This window comes from Ranitomeya imitator, chromosome 1 (assembly GCF_032444005.1).
Source record: "Ranitomeya imitator isolate aRanImi1 chromosome 1, aRanImi1.pri, whole genome shotgun sequence".
Classification (NCBI taxonomy): Eukaryota; Metazoa; Chordata; class Amphibia; order Anura; family Dendrobatidae; genus Ranitomeya; species Ranitomeya imitator.
In genome coordinates, this window is record NC_091282.1 from 235,522,076 (window position 1) to 235,540,955 (window position 18,880).

At 44.5% G+C, this 18,880-nt stretch overlaps 1 protein-coding gene across 8 annotated transcripts in view; it reads left to right on the forward strand.

Moving 5' to 3' along the window:
* NOS1 (nitric oxide synthase 1) overlaps positions 1 to 18,880 on the forward strand; it is a 419,319-nt gene that overhangs the window by 291,627 nt on the left and 108,812 nt on the right. For all 8 annotated transcript variants that reach the window (XM_069754681.1, XM_069754657.1, XM_069754671.1 and 5 more), the window contains one exon: positions 1,769 to 1,874. In XM_069754681.1, the coding sequence (XP_069610782.1) occupies positions 1,769 to 1,874 (106 nt within the window). The remainder of the gene's footprint in view (positions 1 to 1,768; positions 1,875 to 18,880) is intronic.

Genomic DNA, 18,880 nt, shown 5'->3' on the forward strand with positions numbered 1-18,880 from the left:
TACTCCAGTATAGCATCCCTTAGAATGCCCTCCAGGATTTTACCCACAGTAGAGGTTAAGCTTACTGGCCTATAATTACCGTTTTCAGTTTTTGTCCCCTTTTTGAATATTGGCACCACATTTGCTATACGCCAGTCTTGTGGTACAGACCCTGTTATTATGGACTCTTTAAAGATTAAAAATAATGGTCTATCCATTACTGTACTTAGTTCCTGCAGTACTCGGGGGTGGATCCCATCCGGGCCCAGAGATTTGTCAATTTTAGTGATTTTTAGACGCCGCTGTACTTCCTGCTGGGTTAAGCAGGTGACATTTAATGGGGAGTTTTTGTTATCACTGATCATATTGTCTGCCATGGGATTTTCTTGTGTAAATACTGAAGAAAAAAAAGTCATTTAGCATATTGGCTTTTTCCTCATCCTCATCCACCATTTCACCCAGACTATTTTTAAGGGGGCCAACATTTTTTAGTTTCTTACTATTTACGTAGTTAAAGAATATTTTGGGATTATTTTATTCTCTCTCATAAATAAACTACATACATATTCTAGAATACCCGATGCGTTAGAATCGGGCTATTATCTAGTGGATCTATAAGCTCATGTTAAAGAGAAAATAACCCTTTGTATCCCACAGGACCTTAAACTGCTTCATCCCTTCTGCCAAGTCATGTAATGTAGATAATAATGCTTTCTCACTAAGAAATTACTTCAGTCAACCCATCTTCTATCATCAGACACAGTACTTTATAAACGCTGTTGCCAATAAGTGGCCTCAAAACTACATGTGCAGTTATATACACACATTTATCCTATACTACCTGAAGAGCCCAGCGTTGCCCGGGCATAGTAACTAACTGTGGTTAGTTATAACAAATTATAATGATTATATTGCACATAAAACATTTCACATCATATATTCAACACCACAGATTTGCAACAAAAATTAACTAAATGATTACCCAAGTATTGATAGTATTTTATTTTCAACTCATCCAACAGCCTTTTGATAAGCAACATGTTTGGTTTTTCCTTGCGGTGCAAAGATGAACAAATTTTTGGCAGTTCCAACTCTTGAACAGGCCACTTAAAGTTGACCATGAGAATGAAGCAAAAGTATTTTTTGAACACAATATTAACCCCTTAATGACTGCCAATATGACTTTTAATGGCGGCAGTTAAGGGGCCTTATTCCTCCTGCACCTGATGCTCCTTTTTACATAGCTTCCTCCTCCACCTCACGCTCCTCCTTTATACACAGCATTTCTCTGCAGCACAGTTTTTATCCTTTATAGTCGCCTCCTCCGGCAGCACCTCACACTCCTCTTCCATATACAATCTGCCACAGACCACTCAAGTGCCCACCATTTACAGCATTCTGCTTGTGTATACAGGTTGTTAAATGACTGCCTATCAATAAATGTTTACCAATCAATGCTTGTTTAGTGCCTCCAAGCGGTCAATGTAAATGAACCCTTACACCTGGCACCCCCAACAATCAGGTGTTATCAGCTTCAGAGACAGCTGGATGTAAACTCATTAAAACTAGAGCCCCACAGCTCTTTAAACTGTAAAGTGGTGGGTGAGATTGGCTAGGGTGGTGGGTGAACCTAGAGATAGGTCATCAATATCCTGGACAACCCCCGAAGATCCAACGTGTTCTAAAACATATGCATTATAAATAGAACTCAGAGCAAGCATTAAATAAATGGCCTCCTTGACTATAACTGCTGAGTCAGAAGACTAACTTGTGTTTGCTTTATTTTCAGCAAAACCCAAAAGGGAGAAGGAAATGATACCGCCTTAAATGACGTATGGAGGAACAACAGTAATATGCCTGTCGTCTTAAACAACCCTTACCTAGAGTGTGAGCAGGTATGACAGGTTTTAGACTGTTATGTTTTACTATAATCTGTATTTTATCAGAGTCTGGCAGAACCATTACTTGTCATCGTTGTTCTGGATATTGTCTCCAAATCTCAGCTGTGCTCTCTCATTCATTGAGTAAAATCATCATAAGGACAAATTGATGTTCACTATTGATGGAGAGTCAAGGTGATCACTTATTTCCTAGCATCTCGTCGTACTACTGACAAATGAAACATTGCATTGTACATCTAGGATGCATCAGATAATCCTTTATATGTTATTTCTGACACCATAAATCAAATTGTCTTCTGTGGCCAGACCATATTTAATAACACCTATTTTCTTCAATCAATGGATATTTCGAAAGCTATTTTAAACATTTTCTATGTGTGCATTGTTATATTTTTTTTTCACTGAAGTTTAACTGAAATATTAACAGCAAAAGCCCTGTGAAACTTAAAATAACAATCTGAAGTTCAGAAAAATTGAATGAGAATGAAGTGGAGTGTAAAACACACAGAACGAAATGCAAATGATTAAATATTTTATTTATGCCAAAATTAGAAAAACTGCTTTCAATCCCACGGAGAGCACTTTGCCTTTGGCATATTGGTAGCTTATTGCATTCAATATAAAAAAACGCAGCTATGCCTTCTCGCTAGGTCTGCTACCTGTTTTCAAATTAAATCTGAAAACTTGCGGTGCTGCAGGGTGAGAGTAGAAGAATAAAATTGGAAGAGATGCCTACATTGTGAAGGTGATTCGAACAAATTCTGACAATATTGTGCTCTCTGTTTACTACAGTTCATCAATAGAGTTGTCAATACTAAAATCTATTCCCGGTCATTGCCTATTAAGCCTTATCTAACAATCGAGGATCTGTATCATCTAGAAGAGCCAACAGACAATGGCTCATTGTTTGGACACTCAATATTTGCAAAGCATCCAAATATATTTAACATGTAAAATATGGTAAAAATACCATAAACTAGCAGTGAATCTCCACAATCCACAGTTCCTTTTCTCCCAGGGAGGCAGCATAGATGGAAGGCAGATGCCCATGAATGACATCATGAATGGTAAAATATTTAGAATTGAGAGTCCTCAGTAGTTGATACCTTTTAATGGCTAACTGAAAAGATGGTAACAAATTGCAAGCTTTCGAGACTACATACGTCTCTTCTAGGGTTGAGCGACCTTGACCTTTTTAGAGTCGAGTCGTGTTTCGCGAAGCCCGACTATCTTAGAAGTCGAGTCGAGTGGAATCGGCCGATTATCGCGAAAAGTCGGGTATCGCCCGAAACACGAGACCCAATGCAAGTCAATGGGGGAGCATAGTCGGCAGTGAGTGGAGGCCAGGAAAACACCTACACTGCCCATTTTAATGGCAAAAACATCCATTCTTTTTACTGAAGCTTGTCAATCGTAATTTAGCTTATAATAATTGGAAGGCATTTGAAATTGGGGGTCATTTGGCTAAAGTTGTGGGGGGTAGGGCTGGTTCAAGTAATTAGTGGGCCCAGGAAATCTGGAACGCGTCACGGCAGTGGAGCAGGGAGAGGAAAGTATTTCAACTTTGCAAGTGCTGTGATCCTGAGCAAGCAGGGGGGGCCCACTCGTTGGCACTGGCACTGGCACAGGGCCCATCAAAGTACAGCGGTGTGTTTGCACGGCGGGGGCGCCTCCCACCGGCAGCAACACTTTTGCGTACTATGAGAGGCCCTGTGCCAGTGACGTCGCCAACTAGTATTCCTCCCCCCACCTGATGAAGGAACCTGCACTTTCATCTGCACCTTCCTCTTTGTCCCCGTGTAAGGTGGTATGGTATGCGGGAAGAGGAACCTGACTTTCAGCAGGGTCACAATCTTGCTGTGTAGCGTGCACGGGGAATTTAGCGTTATGGGTCAATGTACCAGCAGACTCATCTATCACTGGCTGGGCAATGGGCAGGATGATGAGGAAACACAGATATAGGCCCAAAGAATAAAGTGGGCTAAATGCAGTTCAAAATTGGTAACACAGGACTAACCAGGGGGCATTGCAGTGGAGGACAACTGGAATGAGAGGCTGACACAGAGAGTAGGCCCAAATCAGTAAGTAGTCGAAATGCAGTTCAAAATTGGCAACCGTAGTAAACAGGCGGCACAGCTTTGTTCAGTGGAGGAGAACAGCAAGGAGTGGCAGACACCGATAGTAGGCCCCAACCCAACTAGTAGGCCAAATGCAGTCTAACATTAACAACTACTTAACGAGAGCCTGAAAATGGAATTTCAGGACAGGAAACCAGGAGAACAGCAAGGAGTGGCAGACACCGATAGTAGGCCCCAACCCAACTAGTACGCCAAATGCAGTTGTTCCATTTAACCACAATTTAATGAGAGCCTGAAGATAGAAGCTCAGGAAAGGCAACCTGGAGAACACCTTGTAGTCTAACACACCATCTCTCTACACCCCATACCCAATTTGTAGGCCTAATGCAGTGTAGTTTCCAACAACTACTAAACGAGAGCAGGAAGATCGAAGCAATGGAGAGGAAACCTGGGGAACACCTTGGAGTGGAACACACCATCTCTCTACACCCCATACCCAATTTGTAGGCCTAATGCACTGTAGTTTCCAACAACTACTAAACGAGAGCATTAAGATTGCAGGAATGGCGAGGAAACCTGGGGAACACCTTGGAGTGGAACACACCATCTCTCTACACCCCATACCCAATTTGTAGGCCTAATGCACTGTAGTTTCCAACAACTACTAAACGAGAGCATTAAGATCGCAGCAATGGCGAGGAAACCTGGGGAACACCTTGGAGTGGAACACACCATCTCTCTACACCCCATACCCAATTTGTAGGCCTAATGCACTGTAGTTTCCAACAACTACTAAACGAGAGCATTAAGATCGCAGCAATGGTGAGGAAACCTGGGGAACACCTTGGAGTGGAACACACCATCTCTCTACACCCCATACCCAATTTGTAGGCCTAATGCACTGTAGTTTCCAACAACTACTAAACGAGAGCATTAAGATCGCAGCAATGGCGAGGAAACCTGGGGAACACCTTGGAGTGGAACACACCATCTCTCTACACCCCATACCCAATTTGTAGGCCTAATGCACTGTAGTTTCCAACAACTACTAAACGAGAGCAGGAAGATCGAAGCAATGGCGAGGAAACCTGGGGAACACCTTGGAGTGGAATACACCATCTCTCTACACCCCATACCCAATTTCTAGGCCTAATGCAGTGTAGTTTCCAACAACTACTAAACGAGAGCAGGAAGATCGAAGCAATGGCGAGGAAACCTGAGGAACACCTTGGAGTGGAACACACCATCTCTCTACACCCCATACCCAATTTGTAGGCCTAATGCAGTGTAGTTTCCAACAACTACTAAACGAGAGCAGGAAGATCGAAGCAATGGCGAGGAAACCTGGGGAACACCTTGGAGTGGAACACACCATCTCTCTACACCCCATACCCAATTTGTAGGCCTAATGCACTGTAGTTTCCAACAACTACTAAACAAGAGCATTAAGATCACAGCAATGGCGAGGAAACCTGGGGAACACCTTGGAGTGGAACACACCATCTCTCTACACCCCATACCCAATTTGTAGGCCTAATGCACTGTAGTTTCCAACAACTACTAAACGAGAGCATTAAGATCGCAGCAATGGCGAGGAAACCTGGGGAACACCTTGGAGTGGAACACACCATCTCTCTACACCCCATACCCAATTTGTAGGCCTAATGCACTGTAGTTTCCAACAACTACTAAACGAGAGCATTAAGATCGCAGCAATGGCGAGGAAACCTGGGGAACACCTTGGAGTGGAACACACCATCTCTCTACACCCCATACCCAATTTGTAGGCCTAATGCACTGTAGTTTCCAACAACTACTAAACAAGAGCATTAAGATCGCAGCAATGGCGAGGAAACCTGGGGAACACCTTGGAGTGGAACACACCATCTCTCTACACCCCATACCCAATTTGTAGGCCTAATGCACTGTAGTTTCCAACAACTACTAAACGAGAGCAGGAAGATCGAAGCAATGGAGAGGAAACCTGGGGAACACCTTGGAGTGTAACACACCGTCTCTCTACACCCCATACCCAATTTGTAGGCCTAATGCACTGTAGTTTCCAATAACTACTAAACGAGAGCAGGAAGATCGAAGCAATGGAGAGGAAACCTGGGGAACACCTTGGAGTGGAACACACCATCTCTCTACACCCCATACCCAATTTGTAGGCCTAATGCACTGTAGTTTCCAACAACTACTAAACGAGAGCATTAAGATCGCAGCAATGGCGAGGAAACCTGGGGAACACCTTGGAGTGGAACACACCATCTCTACACCCCAGACCCAACTTGTAGGCCGAATGCAGTGTTGTTTTCAACAACTACTTAAGAAAAGCCTGAAGATCAAAGCTCAGAAAAGGCAACCCGGGGAACACCTTGGAGCGGCAGACACTGGTAGTAGGCTGTAAACCCCAAATTTTGGTCAATGGAGTTTATGAAATGTTCCAGGGGTACACAGGCAGCATTGGTGTGGTAAGCGGAGGACAATTTATATTTGGGACTGCAGACAGACTTTGTAGGCTGTCCCCTGTAGACCATGCATCCACAACATTAACCCAGTGCGCCGTAATGGACATCTAACCTTTCGTGGACATGCCTACTGGTCCATGCATCTGTTGTCAGGTGCACCTTTCCACTATTAGATAGCCAGAGAGCATGGACAATGCAGATTTTTACATGATGCTGTAGTGCTGGGATGGCTTTTCTTGCAAAAGAAGTGACGACTGGGTAGCTCTTACCGTGGTACAGCGTAGTCCATCTGGGCTTTATAATTGTAAAATAGAGAAAAAAAATTGGCTGTATGCACTTTAAAATAGGTTACAGGGGTACGCGGGCGGCAGTGGTCTGGTCAGTGTAGTTGTAGTAGAAAGAAGGGACCGCAGACAGGCTTCGAAGGCCTAACATAACAAATTGGACAGGCTGTAGGCACTTTTACATTGGTTCCAGGGGTACACGGGCAGCAGTACAAGGGTCAGTGGAGGCCAAGTGGAAGGAGGGACCGCAGACAGGCTTCGAAGGCCTAACATAAAAAAATAGGGCTGTTGGCAATTTAAAATTGGTTCCAGGGGTACACGGGCAGCAGTACAATGGTCAGTGGAGGCCTAGTGGAAGGAGGGACCGCAGACAGGCTTCGAAGGCCTAACATAACAAAAATAGGGGTGCAGGCAATTTAACATTGGTTCCAGGGGTACACGGGCAGCAGTGGTCTGGTCAGTGTAGTAGTAGTAGAAAGAAGGGACTGCAGACAGGCTTCGAAGGCCTAACATAACAAAATTGGGCTGTTGGCAATTTAAAATTGGTTCCAGGGGTACACGGGCAGCAGTACAATGGTCAGTGGAGGCCTAGTGGAAGGAGGGACCGCAGACAGGCTTCGAAGGCCTAACATAACAAAAATAGGGGTGCAGGCAATTTAACATTGGTTCCAGGGGTACACGGGCAGCAGTGGTCTGGTCAGTGTAGTAGTAGTAGAAAGAAGGGACTGCAGACAGGCTTCGAAGGCCTAACATAACAAAATTGGTCTGTTGGCAATTTAAAATTGGTTCCAGGGGTACACGGGCAGCAGTACAATGGTCAGTGGAGGCCTAGTGGAAGGAGGGACCGCAGACAGGCTTCGAAGGCCTAACATAACAAAAATAGGGGTGCAGGCAATTTAACATTGGTTCCAGGGGTACACGGGCAGCAGTGGTCTGGTCAGTGTAGTAGTAGTAGAAAGAAGGGACTGCAGACAGGCTTCGAAGGCCTAACATAACAAAATTGGTCTGTTGGCAATTTAAAATTGGTTCCAGGGGTACACGGGCAGCAGTACAATGGTCAGTGGAGGCCTAGTGGAAGGAGGGACCGCAGACAGGCTTCGAAGGCCTAACATAACAAAAATAGGGGTGCAGGCAATTTAACATTGGTTCCAGGGGTACACGGGCAGCAGTGGTCTGGTCAGTGTAGTAGTAGTAGAAAGAAGGGACTGCAGACAGGCTTCGAAGGCCTAACATAACAAAATTGGTCTGTTGGCAATTTAAAATTGGTTCCAGGGGTACACGGGCAGCAGTACAATGGTCAGTGGAGGCCTAGTGGAAGGAGGGACCGCAGACAGGCTTCGAAGGCCTAACATAACAAAAATGTCAATACAATGGTATTGTCAGTGCCAGGCATTGAAGGATGTCAGCGCATAGACTAAACATTGGTGGAGCTGTGAGAGATAATTTTGCAAGTGGTAGAGCACTGTTTGAGCTGGGGGGGGAACTGTCTTGTGGCCGGCGGTACAGGCCCAGGGCCCCTCATATTACAACGGTGTGTCTGACATTGGGTGCGCACCACCACCGCCAGAGACACTTTATTGTACTATGAGGGACCCAGTGGCAGTGCCGTCGACCAAAAGCGGGCACACCCACCTCTTCAGAAAAAAACAGCACTCTCACGGGTGCTGGCGCCAAGTGGCGATACCACGGCCCCGTGTGGGGAGTTTGGCCATTTAGGGAGGTGTAAACATGTCGTATGCTGGACAATCAGGTGCAGCAAATTACGATATTGGAAAAGTCATTCATAATAGTCCACAGGCAAGACCTTTTCATAGGAAAGCTAGGTGTCAGCCGGGCAAGGTGGGGCAAAAGATTTCGAAATCCAGTTGTGGTTCATTTTAATGAAGGTTAGATCATCTACATTTTGGGTAGCCAGACGAGTCCTTTTTTCTGTTAGTATTGAACCTGCAGCACTGAATACTCTTTCTGATAGGACACTAGCTGCCGGGCAAGCAAGCTCCTGCAATGCATATTCTGCCAATTCTGGCCAGGTGTCTAATTTGGATGCCCAGTAATCAAATGGGAATGACGGTTGAGGGAGAACGTCGATAAGGGATGAAAAATAGTTTGTAACCATACTGGACAAATGTTGTCTCCTGTCACTTTGAATTGATGCTGCAGTACCTGTCCTGTCTGCGGTCATAGCAAAATCACTCCACAACCTGGTCAGGAAACCCCTCTGGCCAACGCCACTTCTGATTTCTGCCCCTCTAACACCTCTGGTCTGCTGGCCCCTGCAGCTCGTGTGAGAACAATCACGGGCGCTGTGTGCAGGGAATGCCAGAAGCAAACGGTCAACAAGAGTTGATTGTTTGGTTGCTAATATTATTTCCAAGTTCTCATGTGGCATTATATTTTGCAATTTGCCTTTATAGCGAGGATCAAGGAGGCAGGCCAACCAGTAATCGTCATCGTTCATCATTTTAGTAATGCGTGTGTCCCTTTTGAGGATACGTAAGGCATAATCCGCCATGTGGGCCAAAGTTCCAGTTCTCAAATCTGCGGTTGTGCTTGGTTGAGGGGCAGTTTTAGGCAAATCCACGTCACTTGTGTCCCTCCAAAAACCAGAACCCGGCCTTGCCGCGCCAACAATTTCCAGTGGCCCCGGAAAAGCTTCCTCATTAAAAATATAATCATCCCCATCATCCTCCTCGTCCTCCTCCTCCTCTTCGCCCGCTACCTCGTCCTGTACACTGCCCTGGCCAGACAATGGCTGACTGTCATCAAGGCTTTCCTCTTCCTCAGCTGCAGACGCCTGATCCTTTATGTGCGTCAAACTTTGCATCAGCAGACGCATTAGGGGGATGCTCATGCTTATTATGGCGTTGTCTGCACTAACCAGCCGTGTGCATTCCTCAAAACACTGAAGGACTTGACACATGTCTTGAATCTTCGATCACTGCACACCTGACAACTCCATGTCTGCCATCCTACTGCCTGCCCGTGTATGTGTATCCTCCCACAAAAACATAACAGCCCGCCTCTGTTCGCACAGTCTCTGAAGCATGTGCAGTGTTGAGTTCCACCTTGTTGCAACGTCTATGATTAGGCGATGCTGGGGAAGGTTCAAAGAACGCTGATAGGTCTGCATACGGCTGGAGTGTACGGGCGAACGGCGGATATGTGAGCAAAGTCCACGCACTTTGAGGAGCAGGTCGGATAACCCCGGATAACTTTTCAGGAAGCACTGCACCACCAGATTTAAGGTGTGAGCCAGGCAAGGAATGTGTTTCAGTTGGGAAAGGGAGATGGCAGCCATGAAATTCCTTCCGTTATCACTCACTACCTTGCCTGCCTCAAGATCTACAGTGCCCAGCCACGACTGCGTTTCTTTCTGCAAGAACTCGGACAGAACTTCCACGGTGTGTCTGTTGTCGCCCAAACACTTCATAGCCAATACAGCCTGCTGACGTTTGCCAGTAGCTGCCCCATAATGGGAGACCTGGTGTGCAACACTGGCAGCTGCAGATGGAGTGGTTGTGCGACTGCGGTCTGTGGACGAGCTCTCGCTTTTGCAGGAGGACGAGGAGGAGGAGGAGGGGGTGCGAACGGCTACAGCCAACTGTTTCCTAGACCGTGGGCTAGGCAGAACTGTCCCAAAATTGCTGTCCCCTGTGGACCCTGCATCCACAACATTCACCCAGTGTGCCGTGATGGACACGTAATGTCCCTGGCCATGCCTACTGGTCCATGCATCTGTTGTCAGGTGCACCTTTGTGCTCACAGATTGCCTGAGTGCATGGACGATGCACTCTTTAACATGCTGGTGGAGGGCTGGGATGGCTTTTCTGGAAAAAAAGTGTCGACTGGGTAGCTCGTAGCGTGGTACAGCGTAGTCCATCAGGGCTTTGAAAGCTTCGCTTTCAACTAACCGGTAGGGCATCATCTCTAACGAGATTAGTCTAGCTATGTGGGCGTTCAAACCCTGTGTACGCGGATGCGAGGCTAAGTACTTCCTTTTTCTAACCATAGTCTCATGTAGGGTGAGCTGGACTGGAGAGCTGGAGATCGTGGAACTAGCGGGGGTGCCGGTGGACATGGCAGACTGAGAGACGGTGGGAGATGGTATTGTTGCCGCCGGTGCCCTAGATGCAGTGTTTCCTACTACGAAACTGGTGATTCCCTGACCCTGACTGCTTTGGCCTGGCAAAGAAACCTGCACAGATACTGCAGGTGGTGCGGAAAATGGTGGCCCTACACTGCCGGAAGGGATGTTGCGTTGATGACTAGCTTCATTGGCCGAGGGTGCTACAACCTTAAGGGACGTTTGGTAGTTAGTCCAAGCTTGCAAATGCATGGTGGTTAAATGTCTATGGATGCAACTTGTATTGAGACTTTTCAGATTCTGTCCTCTGCTTAAGGTAGTTGAACATTTTTGCCAGATGACTTTGCGCTGATCAATTGGATGTTGTTTAAAAAAATGCCAGACTGCACTCTTTCTAGCATCGGATACCTTTTCAGGCATTGCAGACTGAGCTTTAACCGGATGGCCACGCTGTCCTCCAACAGGTTTTGGCTTTGCCACGCGTTTTGGGCAAGATACGGGCCCGGCAGATGGAACCTGTTGCGATGTTGATGCCTGCTGCGGCCCCTCCTCCTCCGCTTCAGAACTGCTGCCGCCTGCACCCTGTTCCCCCAATGGCTGCCAATCGGGGTCAACAACTGGGTCATCTATTACCTCTTCTTGTAGCTCGTGTGCAACTTCGTCTGTGTCACCGTGTCGGTCGGTGGTATAGCGTTCGTGATGGGGCAACATAGTCTCATCAGGGTCTGATTCTTGATCATTACCCTGCGAGGGCAATGTTGTGGTCTGAGTCAAAGGACCAGCATAGTAGTCTGGCTGTGGCTGTGCATCAGTGCACTCCATGTCAGATTCAACTTGTAATGGGCATGGACTGTTAACTGCTTCACTTTCAAAGCCAGGGACGGTATGTGTAAAGAGTTCCATGGAGTAACCCGTTGTGTCGCCTGCTGCATTCTTCTCTGTTGTTGTTTTTGCTGAAGAGGACAAGGAAGCGACTTGTCCCTGACCGTGAACATCCACTAACGACGCGCTGCTTTTACATTTACCAGTTTCACGAGAGGAGGCAAAAGAGCTAGAGGCTGAGTCAGCAAGATAAGCCAAAACTTGCTCTTGCTGCTCCGGCTTTAAAAGCGGTTTTCCTACTCCCAGAAAAGGGAGCGTTCGAGGCCTTGTGTAGCCAGACGACGAACCTGGCTCCACAGCTCCAGACTTAGGTGCAATATTTTTTTTCCCACGACCACCTGATGCTCCACCACTACCACTACCCTCATTACCAGCTGACAATAAACGCCCCTGGCCACGACCTCTTCCACCAGACTTCCTCATTGTTTTAAAAACGTAACCAAACTAACGGTATTTGTTGCTGTCACACAACTTACACGGTGAGCTATAACTTCAGTATGATTTAGCTACCCCTTTACAGGTGGGTGAGACCACAACGAAAATCAGGCACAATGTTACACACTCTGTTTTTGGTGGCAACAAATGAGAGAGATGCCACACACGCTGGACTGTCACTGAAGCACAAATGTAAATATTAATCTCCCACTGTTTTTTTTTATTTATTTTTTTTTCAGGGAGACTTTAGAAACAAAATAAAATAAAATGATTTTTTCAGGAAGAATTTAGAAACCAAATAAAATAAAATGATTTCTTCAGGGAGAATTTAGAAAACAAATAAAACAAAAAATAGGCTTTCTATGGCCCACTGAGTGAGAGATGACGCACACAGGAGTCAGGAGTGGCACACAAGCCCAGAGGCCAATATTTTTCTCCCAATGATTGATGTAGTGATTTTTTCAGGTAGATTTTGGAACCCAAATCAAGCAAAAAAAATAATAGGCTTTCTATGGCCCACAATTGGAGAGAGAGAGAGAGATGGCACACCCAGGAGTCAAGACTGGCACACAAGCAGAAAGGGCAATATTAATCTCCCACTGATTTTTTTTTTTTCAGGGAGACTTTAGAAGAAAAAAAATAAAAAAAAATGATTTTTTCAGGAAGACTTTGGAAACCAAATAAAATAAAATGATTTTTTCAGGGAGAATTTAGAAAACAAATAAAACAAAAAATAGGCTTTCTATGGCCCACTGAGTGAGAGATGACGCACACAGGAGTCAGGAGTGGCACACAAGCCCAGAGGCCAATATTTTTCTCCCAATGATTGATGTAGTGATTTTTTCAGGTAGATTTTGGAACCCAAATCAAGCTAAAAAAATAATAGGCTTTCTATGGCCCACAATTGGAGAGAGAGAGAGAGATGGCACACCCAGGAGTCAAGACTGGCACACAAGCAGAAAGGACAATATTAATCTCCCACTAATTTGATTTTTTTTTTTTTCAGGGAGACTTTAGAGAAAAAAATAATTAAAAAAAATGATTTTTTCAGGAAGAATTTAGAAACCAAATAAAATAAAATGATTTTTTCAGGGAGAATTTAGAAAACAAATAAAACAAAAAATAGGCTTTCTATGGCCCACTGAGTGAGAGATGACGCACACAGGAGTCAGGAGTGGCACACAAGCCCAGAGGCCAATATTTTTCTCCCAATGATTGATGTAGTGATTTTTTTAGGTAGATTTTGGAACCCAAATCAAGCTAAAAAAAATAATATGCTTTCTATGGCCCACAATTGGAGAGAGAGAGAGAGATGGCACACCCAGGAGTCAAGACTGGCATACAAGCAGAAAGGGCAATATTAATCTCCCACTGATTTGATTTTTTTTTTTTTTTTCAGGGAGACGTTAGAAGAAAAAAAATAATTAAAAAAAAGGCCAATATTTTTCTCCCACTGATTGATGTAGTGATTTTTTCAGGTAGATTTTGGAACCCAAATCAAGCAAAAAAATAAATAGGCTTTCTATGGCCCACTGACTGAGAGATGGCACACACAGGAGTCAGGAGTGGCACACAAGCCCTGAGGCCAATATTTTTCTCCCACTGATTGATGTATTGATTTTTTTCAGGTAGATTTTAGAACCCAAATCAAGCAAAAAAATAAATAGGCTTTCTATGGCCCACTGAGTGAGAGATGGCACAGACAGGGATGGCACTCTAGCAGAAATACCAATCTTAATCTCCCACAAAAAAAAAAGGAACTGTCCTTCAATTACTATCTCCCTGCAGTAATCTCAGCCAGGTATGGCAGGCAGCAATAAGGAGTGGACTGATGCACAAATTAAATAAAAAGTGTGGACAAACAAACAAGATAGCTGTGCAGAAAGGAAGGAACAAGAGGATTTGTGCTTTGAAAAAAGAAGTTGGTTTGCACAGCGGCGTACACACAGCAATGCAGCTATCAGGGAGCCTTCTAGGGCAGCCCAATGAGCTACAGCGCTGAGAAAAAAAAAAAAAAAATGTAGCTTCCACTATCCCTGCACACCGAAGGTGGTGTTGGACAGTGCAAATCGCTACAGCACAAGCGGTTTGGTGGTTAATGGACCCTGCCTAACGCTATCCCTGCTTCTGACGAAGCGGCAGCAACCTCTCCCTAAGCTCAGATCAGCAGCAGTAAGATGGCGGTCGGCGGGAACGCCCCTTTATAGCCCCTGTGACGCCGCAGACAGCAAGCCAATCACTGCAATGCCCTTCTCTAAGATGGTGGGGACCAGGACCTATGTCATCACGCTGCCCACACTCTGCGTTTACCTTCATTGGCTGAGAAATGGCGCTTTTCGCGTCATTGAAACGCGACTTTGGCGCGAAAGTCGGGTACCGCATGGCCGACAACGCACAGGTGTCGGATCGGGTTTCATGAAACTCGACTTCGCCAAAAGTCGGCGACTTTTGAAAATGTTCGACCCGTTTCGCTCAACCCTAGTCTCTTCATCAGGCAAAGACTAAAACAAATTCTGAAGAATCACATATTTATGCACAACATAGTATAGAAAAAAAAAGGGAAAAAACCATGGATAAGCCAGGTGACATGAAGCAGAATTACCATGGGTGATAAACAGTTACGTCCATAAATATTGGGCCAATTCTTAGATAAGGGTTGTTTTATTGTCCTGTGATTAGGGTCTCTGTTGTGATGACCCCACATGGTCTGAGGGGCAAGTTTCTTAGTTGATGTAAAAAGACATAAATCCGTGTGACACATTCATTCCTTCAGTGAGAGTGTCAAAGGTCGTCATCAGCTTATATTCCCAGACTCTTCTGTCTTTCTGCGATTTGAAGTTACCTTTTAGTACAAGTAATTTCACGTCCATAATGTTATGATTTGAGAGACAGAAATGTATTGCCACAGGTATATCCATTCTTTTTTCTCTTATTGTATGGCGGTGAGAGTTCATCCTTGTTCTCAGTTTCTGCCCTGTCTCCCCCAAATACAGACCCCCAGTTGGACATTTAGTACAAATAATTAAGTACACCACATTAGAAGTGATGCAGCTGAAGGTACCTGGTATCTTGTAGTCCTGATGTGAATTGGGGATCTTTATCTTGTCCGTGGTCATTATAAATGAACAGGTTTTACATTTTTTCTGGTTGCAAGGAAAGGTACCTGCAGCTGTTGGAGAGGACAGGGAGCTCTTGACAATGATGCTTCTTAGATTTGGGGGCTGTCTAAAACACAGTAGTGGGGGGTCTGGAAAAATGGATTGTAAGCGGGGATCTTTTTGCAGTAAAGGTTGTAATTTCCGTGCAGCTCCCCTTAGCACCTCCAGATTTGGATTGTAGGTAACCACTAGAGGTTCCCGGTTATTTTCTTCTTTCGCTTTGTAATGTAGCAGGTGATTCCTTGATATTCTCTTGGCTCTTGTAATCTGGTTTTCAATTGCTTGGATGGTAGCCCTGATTCAAAAAGGTCTTTCTGAGGCGACCAAGGTGTTCATCCCTTTTTTTTTTTTTCTATACTATGTTGTGCATAAATATGTGATTCTTCAGAATTTGTTTTAGTCTTTGCCTGATGAAGAGACGTATGTAGTCTCAAAAGCTTGCAATTTGTTACCATCTTTTCAGTTAGCCTTTAAAAGGTATCAACCACTGAGGACTCTCAATTCTAAATATTTTTCTATCTACTGGCTAACACGGTACCAAGATATATTTCTTTCCTGTATCATGAATGGTGTCAGTCACTCCAAGGGGAGGCTGAATTGATGCCTTTATGAGGCAGCAGCATAGTCAGTGGAGGTGGCACCAGACGTCCACGATGAAAACCAGGCAACATTCCCATTTTTCACAGGACTGTCCCATAAACTGTTTTCAAAAGAGGATAATGCTAATGTGAGCAGACTTTTGCCAAAATGAAAGTTTTTTTTTTACTGTTTTGGAAATTTTTCTCAGCAAAACTATTGGAGACCTAAAATGTCTCACCATCTTAGATTCAAAAGTCAGGAGATATGCCAGTAACCATTTATGGAAATGCTGTAGGGATTTGATCTAATCTGTGATCTTATATGATTTCTCATAAAAAAAAATTACTACTTGGTAGAGTAATTCTAAGTTTGAAAGAAATTGCCAGATATACTCTTTGTTATATGACTGATATTATGTTGTTATATACATTCCTATTCTGCTGGTTAATCATTTATACCCTGTGTAGTGCAGCGAGGTTGGTGCGGTATGACAGACAGGCAGTGAACAAAAGAAAGTTCAAAACAAAGTCTCTTTAATGTCCAACGTACTCGTACTCACAAAAGGAAAACAAACGGTATCCTCTGGACCGAAGCCTAGAATCAAGACAGTCCGTATCTGAGATCAGTTGCCGTGGGTGACTGCATCACGGCGCTACACTGAGGTGTGCCAGGCCTTTTGGCTCCACTTGGCTCCGTGTAACTTCACACAGGCTGAAATTTTCAATGCCACCTGCTTTGCAAGATTGCAAACCAAGACTGACACACCCAACCCTTTGCTGCAGAGTTTTTAAATGAACTCTGTGGCCATGGGCCACCTGTAAGACCTGGCCTGGAGGAAGTGGACCACCCCACTACCATTCTGTAGCCCGCTCCAAAAATAAAAGCCCATGCTGGGTTTTTTTAAATCTGCCATGTGCAAATAGCTTGCCCAAGATTAAACTTACTTTTATTTTGCATTGCAATCACAGCTATGCCTGTGACTGCAATGCACTCTAGTGGCCTCAATATGTTTCTATGCGCATTCTGGGGAAAACATAGTGACCCTTGCATATAACACCTGTCGCTGCCTCACACCTGAAACCAGTTTAGTTTTTTAGATTTTTTATTTTAAGTGTGTTTATGAATACACCTTAATAATATCACAGCTACCTTTTGCAAATGATGATCACATAGTTAGTTTAAGCAATACACCACATACTACATGGACAAAAGTATTGGAACACTCACACTCACTTTAATGACTAGAGATGGGCGGACCCCTGGATGTTCGGGTCCGGCGGGTTTGGCCGAACAGTTAAAAAAAAGTTTGGGTTTGGGTACCACATGAATGGGGGCCCAAACATCCAGTGTTTGCCATGCTGTCATGTGCATGACAGAGCGGGAAACGCTGACTCTGATCGGCGGTAAAATCAGTATCAGAGAGCTGCTGTTCTCATACTGTCAAATGACAGCCTGAGCCCTCAGCTGTGATCGAAGGTAAAAAGTTTACTAAGTAAAAGTAGCTAAAAGTTTAATAACAGTGAGAGCAGGTGCTGCTAATGGGAGTACTCGTCAGCTAGCGCCTGTGCTCTTAATACATAATTTTAATTTTTTTTAAAAATGACGTAGGTTCCCCTGTATTTTTGATAACTAGTCAGGCAAAACTGACAGCTGTGGTCAGCAACCCTCAGTCAGTCAGCATTAGCAAGATTGGTTATTAAGAAAAGTGGGGTCCCCAAGCCGTTTTTAAAAATTATTTAAATGAATAATTTAAACAGCATCGGGTTCCCCCATTTTTGGAAACCAGTTAAGATAAAGCAGACAGCTGTTGACTGATATTCTCAGGCTGGTAAGGGGCCATGGATATTGCCCCCCCAGCCAAAAAATAGCAGCTCATAGCTGCCCAGAAAAGGTGCACCAACTCTGGCACCTTGCCTGGCTCTTCCTGCTTGCCCTGTGGCGGTGGCAAGTGGGGTTTATATTTGTGTGGTTGATGTTAAGTTTGTTTTGCCCAGTGACATCAAGCCCACAGCTTAGTAATGGAGAGGTATCTATAAGACGCCTATCTATTACTAATCCTATAGTCCTATAGTTAATTGTAAATAAATACACAGCCAGAATAATGTCCTTTATTTAAGATAAAAAAACACACTTTTACTTTTTTATTTAAAAATAACAAACACAGTTATACTCACCTACTTGCATGACTGGTTATCAAAAATACAGGGGGAACACACGTGTTTTTTTTTAATACTTATTTATTTAGAAAACAGTTGCCAGCTGATGAATACTCCCATCAGCCATGCCTGCTCTTGCTGCTATTGGCGACAGTAGGCATAGGCTGATCAGAGTAGTAGTAGTACTCCCACCAGCCAATGCCAGTGACCGTAGGTAAACTTTTTACTTCCGATCACAGCTGCGGGCTCACTCCGTTATTTGACAGCATAGGAACTGTGGCTGACTGACCAGCAGTAATGATTTTATCACCAATCAGAGGCAGTGTTTTCAGTGCTGTTATGCAGATGACAATGCGAGAAACACCCGATCTTCGGTACGGACCCCGAACTTTACTGTTCAGGTTTGCCCATCTCTATTTATGACATCACTTCTAGATCCATAGGTATATATTTTTGGTTTGCCCTTTGTAACTAAAACAGCCTCAACTCTTCTGGAAAGGATCTCTACAAAACTATGGGGTGGGTTTGTGGTAATTTTTCCCATTCATTCAGAAGAACATTTGTGAGGTCAGACACTGATGTTGGGTAAGGGGGCCTGGCTCACCATCTCTCTTCTAGGTCATCAAGTATTCGATATATTTAAAGTCAAGACTTTGTGAAATTCTACCAGCCAAAACTCACCTAACCATGGCTTTTTGGACCTTGCTTTATGCATTGGTGCCTTCCCAATATTGTTCCCACATAATTAGAAGGAAAACATTTTCCAAAATGTATTAATCTCCTGAAACATTAGAATTTTACTTTGCTGGAATTAAGGGCAAACCCATGAAAATCTACCCCCAAGTATTATCTCTCCTGCACCAAACTTTTCAC